Source organism: Falco cherrug, chromosome 15, assembly GCF_023634085.1.
Source record: "Falco cherrug isolate bFalChe1 chromosome 15, bFalChe1.pri, whole genome shotgun sequence".
NCBI classification, from domain to species: Eukaryota; Metazoa; Chordata; class Aves; order Falconiformes; family Falconidae; genus Falco; species Falco cherrug.
Window position 1 is genome coordinate 21,574,258 of NC_073711.1, and position 10,542 is coordinate 21,584,799.

The window sequence follows — 10,542 nt, forward strand, 5'->3', positions numbered from 1 at the left end:
TGCCACAGTTCTGTGTTGTGTGTCCACCATGGGTTTATGTATGTAGCTGATTTTTTTCTGCTTAGAAAACAGGTATCTCCTAGTAATGATAATCAATTACCAAAATAATAAATAGATCATCTTTTCAGAATAAAAATTACTCCTTCAAGCAGTGTTTTCCTGGTAAGGGCAGTAGAGAATGAATACGGAGAGGGAATGACCTTTTCTTAATGTCACCTGTCACCACAGCGAAAGGCTTGTTGTGACAGCATGCCCTACGGAACCTTGTTTGTTGGTTTGTTGCTTGACATTAGTGATTAGTCTTTGTGCCTCTGTGTGTTCTGTGTAAATTTGAATCCCTTCTTTGGCTGGGCAAAATCCATTGCTAAATAGGCAGCTTCTGAGTTTCCATCTGAAAGAAATTAATTCAGCTAATATAGGAAAGCTTAAAAATCGCAGCCCAGATATTTTTCTCTCGTTCTCAGGGCTGTTACAACCTGAAACAGTATGGTGAACAATGTTTTGGCTGAAGAAATGTGAATTTTGTGGGGGGAAAAAACCCCAAAACAACCACCATTTTTAAAGGTTTCCAGTTCATCACATGGTCTCATCCTTTCGTATCAGCTAAAGTTGAGTTACGGCCAGTCCAGCAAATGTAATCATGAAGATCAGAGCATAGTTCGATGTCTTAAAAATATACATATATCTTCATCATTAAAACAGTATGTCAGCTTATAAATTCACTGTTTAATTTTGCTCATGTAATTATTTGCTGCCACCAAAACCAGCCATCAAGGAACATATTGTAGGCAAAACTGCCAACCTAATTAATCATATGGTTGCATAAGCGAGGGCAGGTTTTTCCTTGCCTCTGCTATCCCTCGGTGAAGGCTGCACTTAATTACCTGCGAACCTAAACGCTTACTTTCTATATGTATTGTGTGTTACTAACAGTTTCTCTGTGTGTATGTTTTTCATTATTATCTTACCGAAGGTGCACACTTGGTTATATTGTGCAGACACCTTTTGCAAAAATGCACAATGACTTTGGTCTTGAAAAGCAAACTGTTTATTTAGGTTACATGATCTTTGCAAAGGTAAATAACCACAGAAAATTAATTTTAGCTCTGCACTGATCAACGGGTTTAGCATTTTGATCTTGCACACCAATCAGTTAATAAGTTTGAAGGAGAAGAGTTACTTGGAATAAGCTGAAGTACTTAGCTGGATTTTTTTATTGTTTGTTATTTTTATATTAAGTGATATAAAAAGTACAGTAATATGTATTTATGCAAAGGTTGGGAAAATGCCTTTTTAGCCACAGCATGCACATTATTGATATTTCTCCACTTTGTAAATACAGTCCTATTTATTCTGTAACCCGAGAGATCTTGGAGGCTGGTGAGGTAATACTTCATGAAATGTGTCAAACTCAGCTGCACTAGAGGATGTTATATTTTAATTTGTGGTAGCTTTGAGGAATTTTCAAGTTATTTTCCCTAGGTTTTATTACAGCAGGAGACTTGACACAAAGGAATTTAGTTTCTGTCTCTTCTCACAGTCACCCTGCCCTTTCAAGATCACTTCTTCTGGGAAGAAGCCTGGGCTTTGTTTTTCTTTATTTTAAAATGGCTTTAGAGGTCATCCTTATAAAATAAAAAAGTGCTTCTTTAAAAGGTTCATGTAAACTTTTGGCCCAAGTCATTAATGCTTAAATGATGTCAGTAATTCTGAAATGCCTTGTCTGCCTGTAACATGGTTAGCTGTCACGTGCCGGGTGGAGGATAATGAGAAATAAAATGGCATACGCATTCGCAGGGTTAGCGTGACACTGCTGGGTGTCCATCAGGGGCTTATGATTGTGCCCAAAGTCTGTGTGCATTGTCCTGTAATTCTGAAACTATAGATCTTTTGGCTGTACTTAATTTGGGTTTTGGCAGGAATCATCAGAAACACATCTTTACTCATCTTCACTAAAAATGTTGAGATTTAACACAAGTATGTTTCGGTGTCATTAAAAAGATGCAGTGCTGTTTATAATTTCCAGACCTTTATGTAATTTCCCCCCACAGAATGAAGAAGTCAGATTCATTGAGACTGAGTTGGAGAACCACAAACAGAAGTATTTTGAACTACAGACGTTTACTCGGAGTTTGATACTTGCTATTAAATCAGATGATAAAGAGCAGCAGCAGGTAAGTCTTGATGTGGGTTTTAATAACAAAAGGCATTTGTCATTTTTGTTCTCTCACTCCCTTGGTTTTATTCCATAATGCCCAGAGGCTCAAATTATGATTAAGGCAGCGTTGTGCTGAACATCTTACAGACAAAGTAAAGCTGAACTTTAAATGAAAGGAAGATCTTGCAATCTACGCAAGCAGTGACATAGACAAAAGAAGTGTTACTTTTACAAGGGGACCACCAGTGTATGCCAAGGGACTGGGATTTGTCTGTTGTGAGATCCAGGGAAAAAAGTCAGGCTGCTTCAGCTGCGCTGCACCCATCTAATACATAGCAGTTCTTTTAATGCTTGGTTGGGTCATGGCTTGTGTAGGTAACATTTTGTGCTTTATTTAGGAAGAGGTTTCGTTGCTTTTATTGTTTTCCTTTTGTCTTTCAGATAATGTCAGCTCGGACAATGTTTTTCCTTTCAATATCTATCAATACTCACCTCTTTGATTTTTATTAACGCATCCAATACCAACGTTGACTGCAAAGCTCAACAAAGTTTTTTTCACTATATGTTTAAAAGATACATGAATGCTGACATAAAACATATACCTAATACCATATTGTAATGTTTTTTACTTGCAGGCACTGCTCTCAGACTTACCTCCTGAATTAGAAGAAATGGATTTCAATCATGCATCCCCAGAGCCTGATGATACCTCATTCAGCTTGTCGTCTTTATCTGAGAAAAATGCCTCAGACAGTTTGTGATTTTTTTTTTTTAACTGACAAAAAAAGAAACCCCACGTAACGTGTAGGTTTCAAGAGAACGGCATTTGCTATCCTGTGTTCTTCAGTCCAAAAAAGAAAGCCCAAGGTGAAGTAGACTTTCCTGAAGGATGACTGTAGTAGGTCATGGCTACAGTTTGCACTGTCAAGAAATTTTGAATGTTGTTTTTGGTAAATGAAAGACCTGTGTGAGGAAAGGTTTCACTTTTAGCAGTTTGGCCTTGATTAGGATAACTTCTGACTTTCCAGAATAACTCTTGCTCTGTAGCAAAGCCTTTTTGAGCAGGGATCCAAGAGCGGAAAACAAATGTCCTGTTACACAAACAGCTCATTCTTCAGAGTCGCTTGCTCACCAGTCCTGTTGATTATTTTTTTTCCCCATTTTTACTCAGGTAGGTGGACTAAAAATTGGAGATCCAAATAGAATAACGGGCTTGTTACGAGTTGTGCTTGAACCCTTTTGAAAATCTGAAAAATTAAACTAAAGTGTTTTTCATTATGTGACTTCCAATTGTTGCATCTTCCATTTTCTGACCAAAATAGCTGAAAAATCTCTGAAAGGCTAACTGAAAAATTTGAATTATCGTCAATAAATTATTAATGTAAACAAGCAGTCATAAGTGGTGTAACAAATTAGATGGATATGGGAAACCTGATAGCTGCAGAACACGACTTTCTGATACTCTCACAGTAGCAATGGGATTAGATGTTTACAGTGCTGTTTTAGGGGTTTATGAATGTAGTTACAGTTTTTATTTGTCAAAGTCTGAATGCTAAAGTTCTGTTAGGTATTTTTCCACAAACTTTGCTCCCTTTTATCAAGACGCTGATAAAAGCAACTGCTAGGTGCCATTTCTAAACTGCGAGCTTGATTGCAGGCAGTGGCTGAAATGAATTTCTTCTTTTCCAGCTGTCACAGACATTGAATCCCTGTACTCATCTGATTAAATGGATGTGCAGATACATTCAGATAAATTTAGTAGGGCATGTAGGTGCATGCCCATATTATTGATGCTCTATAACTTCTAATCTGAATATTCCTCAGCAAGCATTTTTGAAACAGATACTTTCACAGTCTGGTAAAAAGCCTGATCTCTCAATTTTATGCCAAATAACAATTTACTCTGGTGAATCCTTACTCATACAGCACAGTAAGTAAGCCCCTTAATTCCAGTGGCAGATCCAAGGTGTAGCTCAAACTCCTGTGTTGGGGAAGTAACACCCCTTTTTTTTTTTTTTTCCTCCAATACTGGGATTAACTCCTGATTCTAGGTTTCTCTCAGTCTGCTCTGTTCCTCCCTGATCCACTTCTACAGATATTATTTTTTAAGTGTCAGTAGTGAGCTCTGCTCTTTCAGGTTTCTTTCTGTCTCTGTGTTGTCCTTGGGCACAGGCAGCTTTTAGCAATACTGTTAAACGCCGACTGCATAAAGGAGAGTGGCAGTTTTAAAAGCTGTTTTAAAAAACAAAGCAGTGTCACAGTTCTGACTACTATACAATTTAGTTAGCTCCCAAAAGACCTCTTTCCGCCTATTCTACAGAGTAACCCCACAAAAGCAAGCTGTTGGGCCTGTATCTGAGTTTAGGCATTAAAACTCAGCGTGGAATCCCAGGAGAGAGGCAAGGTGCTCCGTGTAACCAGGACGTAAGTGGTAGGTTACTCATCCTTCCGCTGCCTGAGCTGAAAGGTCACATCCTCGCTGGCAGACACATCCTTAACAGCCTTAGTCAAAGGAGAGGCTGTTGCAATGACCACCAATCTAAAATTAATTAAAGTTTGTGAGCAAAGATCACAGTACTACCCTTCAAATGTAAGATAGAGCTCAACTGTAATTCTGCTCACTCTGAAAAAATCGTTCATAAAGGTTTTCTATACTGGGTTAACAATGCTTTCTGTTAACTGTTCTCTAGATAGGAAGTCTGTGCTACTGACAATGAAACCTCTTGTTTTCTGTGAGCTTTGCTGAAATAAAAAAAAAATAGTACTGTGATTTGCCACTATTTGGACCCTATTTTCCTCCTTTTTCCACTCCAAATTCCCATGACAACAGGCAGGCTACTTGATTTCATGGTCAGTTAAGTAATCCACCTTTATACAAGAAAAACTTTCATCGATTTTCATGATGAAAAAACTTTTCATGATTCATATTTTGCTATGTCTTCTATTTCATATGCCAGACAAATCAAAGGAATTAATTTTGAATGAACTCCTGGATTCAAGCAATTATGTAAGTCCCTTTTCTCAAGGAAGCTGGAATCCTCTTTAGGATGTGCAGCTGAAACTCTAGCTGCAGTCAACACCCACACCATCCCTGTGGGCATGTTGTTCTTTGGTTCTTTTCTCTAGCAGGGTGACAAGACGAAACATAGCGAAGGAGTCATGTTTCCGTACCCTGAAACACTTGACAATATTGCAGGATATTCAGGAAGAAAGAGTATAAATTATATTTCTGTATAGCAGAATGCCATAGAGGGTTATACTGTACAGCTGCTCTGCTTTTTTTTTCTTTTTTTTTTTTTTTTCCAATATTGCTGTATATTTCCTATGTAAAACAAAAATGTTAATGAGACATTACCGTTACTGGTATTTTAAATCATTGCAGCAACAATAGTTCTGCAGCACAGTGGCTGAAGAGCAGCTTAGGAGGCCCTGTAACGTAACACAACTGTCCCTGAGAGTGCGGAAAATACAACCCAGGTGTCACCCTTCAGCCGAGCACGCACCGCAGCGTTTTGTCATTGAGGGCAGGTTTGGTTGCCTTGTGCCCCTGACAGGCAGTGCAACGTGCTTTCCAGCTTCATCTTGGCAGCTGTATTGGGAAGCACCTCACTGATGGGCAGCGCGTTCCGATACAGCCACCGGGACTTCATTTCCAGGTGAAATTCTGAAGGTTCTTCAGATGATGGAAAACGATGCGGGTGGCTCTCCGGGCCCGCGGCACGTGAGGGTTTGGTTTATGGTTATTTCCTCGGTTCATAGGATGGTAACGAGCGCCCCGTTAAGTGCTAGTCCATCATTTGCATAGGCTTCCCCTGCCAGCTGAAGCCAGTACCGCGCTGTTTGGCAATGACAGAGCCAAGCCCCGCATGCTGTTTCTGTGCTTTGCCTCTGGGATTCGATTAACCGCTACGGTGCAAGTGCCACGTATTGATGTTTTTATCATCGTTTTGCGAAGGCTTTCGGTTGCTTTGCCAGTGAAAGATGACTTCCCTGGCGTAGTTTATTCATAACGCGCCTGTCGGAACATGGATGATGAGGTATGTCTTTCTGAAGAAACCAAAGTGGAGAAGGGCAGTGCAGGACAGGCGCCGTGACCCGCAGGCAGGATGCTCGCTCCCCGCGGGGAGCAGTGAGAGGCTTTGATGCTGGTGAGCTTGCTTACAGTTAAGAAAGCTGTTTCCTGAAGCTCTGCCTCCTTTCATTTCCCTGCAGATGACACTTCTGTCAAGTCTATAGGTCTAACAAGAGCGAGTAATAGTAAATACTCTAATAGGTGAATTTTTGGCAGATTTAAAAGTACACGAACAGATGTACCATACAAGCCAATTTTCCTGAGTGGTTGGTTCTTGAAGCAGCACTGCACTTTAATCTTTCCAAGTATTTCTTTTTTGCTAAGGCAATAAAAAGTCTGAAATGACAAGCAGATTGTGGGCTTTGCAGTCCTCTGAGTGAAAAAAGGAACGTACTGGTTATATCTTCATCATCTTACATTGGGAAGCAGCTTATTAAGTCCATTCACCAAATGGAGATAGCTATACCTACTGCTGTGGTTATACAGTTGAAATGATAGGAAAAATCAACAGTATCGTGAACATCCTTGTTGTGGAAATTGAAATACACTGCTTAAAACCAATCAGCTATCCAATTTTGGGATCTCTATTGCACTACCCTGTTAGTAACATTAAAAAGAAACCTAATGCACAGCACTAACTTTTCCCTAGGTACTCCAGTCGTAGCCGACTGTTGGTCTCAGGATACTGATAGCGTAAGGAAAGACAATAATATGCATAAATGGAATAGCACAGAATATCTGAAACATGAAGTATTTGCAACTTGTGATGTTACAACCAAAAGCTTGATGTACTACCTCCGGTCGCGCTGCCCAGATCCTTCAGGTCAGGCAGTGAACTCCGAGGCTGCTTTACGTGTTAGGACTGGCAGCGGTCTAACCTTCCTCTGCATTTCGGGATTCTGCTTTTTCTGCCCCATATCATCATAAGGTTGAGTAAGTTGCTCACTTGAGAGACACCTGATCAAAGTTAGGGGATGGTTAGTGAGAAAACTCCAGCTGGTTATTAGTAAAACCAGAAGCTGGTTTATGGTGTTTGATTTTTCTACCCAGCTACTATTTTAGCACACTGCCCAAATGTGAAATCTTATTAAAAGTCATAAGCAGAAAAATAGAAGCGGTACTACAAAATTGTTTTTTTCCATGGCAGAATAGGGTTTTATTCTGACTAAAGAGTATTTATTTGTCTCTGAAAGGCAGCAGCTGACACTTTGGTCAGAAGATGATAGACACAAATGGGGCAGAAACTTGGGCTTGCGTGGTGGTTGTTCTTGTTTTTAAACAAATGAGCAATCCTCTGCAGTAAGAGAGACACTTGAGAATGTTCCTGTAAGGAAAAGGGGTTCAGGTCAGTGCTTTGGTTCTGGTGAACATTTTACTGTATTAGTGAACTAAGTCAATAATTCTTTTCAAATTCTGTATTGCATTTTACACACACTACCTCTGAAACGTGACACCACCTTTAAAACCACACAGAAAATGTGAACCTAAGCATTTTTTTTTTAAGATTTTATAGGCAATAAATTATTTCTAACATACATCCTTCAATTTTGTGCTTGTTTTTTAGTTGAATGTGAGATTCACTTTGGTTTTTTAATTTAGTACTGTTCTTATGTATTTGTCTTAAACACAGTCTATGGACAAGGAAATAATAAAGATGTGATATTAGGGAGAAAATATTAGCATACGTTAATGGTAGTAAATATTTCTATTAAAGCTGAAGGATGATGTAAATGGGCTAGCTGTGCTGGTTTTGGTACAGTTACTGTAAGGAATGGATAGTATCCTTTACTCTGGTACTAAGTGATAGTTGTAACCTTTCTCAAAATATCATCGATTAATTTATCAGAACAGTCGAGTCTCAGCAATGTAATGAAAAGCAATAGGATTTTACATTCTCTGAGAAGTAACGGTTCACCAATATGCCCTCATATTTTTGTTTCAGCTGTTTTATTTTGCGTAACCATGTATAAAGACCTTGTAGAAACAATTTTGAATTGCTTGTAAGCAAGTGTCAAATTAAAATGAATCAGTAGCAAGCTAAGGTTTAAATGTAAATGTAGACCATGTTTTGTAATCAAGTTTCATCTTAAAAAAGAGTCCCTATAATTTCCACCATCACATCTGTTGCTCTGAAGTACATGGGGGAAGGCTGAACGTAATAGCCTCTCCCGCCTGGGGATGGGTAGCGAGGAAGACATGAGGAGGCGTTTTGGTAGAGTAGCAGAAAGGAAGATCGCGGGGTTTTAGGCAAGAAAATGACAATAAACTAATAAATTTCGATGCCTCAGAAGGCAAGAGCTTCTACTTCAAATTTCGTGAAATACAGCTCAAAAAGTCATTGGCAAATCCACTGAATTGTGTTGGTGAAAAATTATATTCCCCAACAGAAATTATATCATTTCTATGATTATTTCTAGAATTACTGAGTGTATATGTATACACATATGCAGTTATGATGTGCACAGGTATACTGAACTTGATCATCATATTAGCATCTACAAAGGTATTTTCACTTAAAATATTAATGCAATTCTTCTAAAATATATTTTATTTGCTCTCATTGTTATGTCTTACTATATATTGATTACATAGTTTTGAAATTTAGTGAAATACATCCATACAAATATGGTTTATAGTTTAACTCCTTGCAAAACTGGTAACTTTTAGGCTTGGAAGTTTATTAAAATGCCCGTAATAATGGTATTTCTAAATGATCTTGGCAAACTGCTGTATTTATGAAGAGATAATGAATCTTCTGCCATGCTAATTTCTGCTTTAGTTTCACTAAAGCTATCAGTTTGATTTTAAAAATAATAAAAAAAACCCAAACAACAGACCAAAAGAAACACCAAAACAAAAAGCAAAAAACCTCTGAAAGTTTAAATATTACTGTATAACTTAGATGTTTTCCTCAGCCTACAAAACATAAGAGAATTGACGATCTTAAAACTTGATATCATTTCTTTCTGGGCCAATTCATTAAGCTTTGTAACCTGAGTGTATTACTGAGTTTCTCTGTGAAAATATTTATATTGGATTTTTATTATTTGTATCAATATGTGTAGCAAAGAAACTACTACAAATCTTAAACTGAAGTACCTCCAGTATGGTCCAGGACGTATGATCTTGGCTTATTTGAAAGATGGATGCCTAGTGAAATACTCCATACATTTGTATTGATTTTTTTTCTGTATATATAAGGGTATTTATAATCTTGTATTAACAGAGTCATCATGAGAAATGCTTATTTCCTCCTTTAGAAGCCTGTTCAGCTATTTTTATATAAAATGTTTGTCTTTGCCTTAATTTTTTTTGTGAAAAGTTGTGCCATAGATATTTTAAGTTATCCACAGATAGTTACAGAATTTCCTTGGATTTGTCTTTAGTTAATTATTGTTCTCTCCTCCAAATGTGTCTCAAGGTTGTTTTGCTTTCTTGGTATTTTTTTTTAATTATTTTTTTTAAGTTTTGGAAGATACCTTCATATGCATGCTTTGGTAGGTCAAGTTTTTCCTCTGTAGTTTATTGTTTATAGTTTAGCAAAATCTTTCACTGAAAAAAAAAATAAATAATTGAAGTAATGCTTGTACAAATGTATCTAGAGTGGCCCAGATGGTCAGAGTAAAGGGCTATTTAGCATTGGTAAATTTGTCTACTAGACTCAAGGATATTTTTCTACGTCTGTCAAGTTTGGGACTATGGAGAAATGAAATAAAGGTTAACTAACTCCTTTTCCTATATGAAGTTCTCAGTTTCTGTATTATTGCCTTGTAAAAATCCAGTCCTATTCAAAGTATCAAGAATTAAGTTAATGTCAGGGCTTGGCGCAGGCGCGTTGTGTTCTGCTCCCCTGAATCTTCTGTTTTCCCCTGCTTCTGAAACAAAACCATTTTCCAGTTCTTTAGGTAGAATTTAAGAGGTTGCAGCTAATGCTGATGGCAGCAGTGTGCACGGTGGATGCGGTCGGGGCTGCCCTGCCGACCCAGCTGCCATCGGCGCTTGGGCATCGCAAAGAGAAAATCATTTTTACCAGGTGCAGTTCGCAGGTTTCTGTGTTCATCAAAACAAAATGGGGAAAACAACGTAACCTCTGGTGTAGGTTTTGGCAACCTGTGAGTGAGACCCTGCATTTGCTCCAGCCATTCTGGGTAACGAGGTTTTGTTCATTTGGAATAGAGCTGGGCCGGGGAGGCGGGGGGGGGCAAGACAGTGCGGAGGTGCCCGTCAGTGCGGCTCTTTGGGGGGAAATAGGTGTTGTGAGAGATTGACTGATACTGGGAGGAGTTAGGAAGGTTTAAAAGTAGCTTGTTAG

General features: G+C 38.4%; 1 protein-coding gene across 6 annotated transcripts in view; it reads left to right on the plus strand.

Annotated features, from left to right (window-relative positions):
- Positions 1-3,441, plus strand: part of HDX (highly divergent homeobox) — a 49,230-nt gene extending 45,789 nt beyond the window's left edge. For all 6 annotated transcript variants that reach the window (XM_055727443.1, XM_055727442.1, XM_055727439.1 and 3 more), the window contains 2 exons: positions 2,052-2,174; positions 2,794-3,441. In XM_055727443.1, the coding sequence (XP_055583418.1) occupies positions 2,052-2,174; positions 2,794-2,919 (249 nt within the window). In that variant the 3' untranslated portion in view covers positions 2,920-3,441. The remainder of the gene's footprint in view (positions 1-2,051; positions 2,175-2,793) is intronic.
- The last annotated feature ends 7,101 nt before the right edge of the window (positions 3,442-10,542 follow it).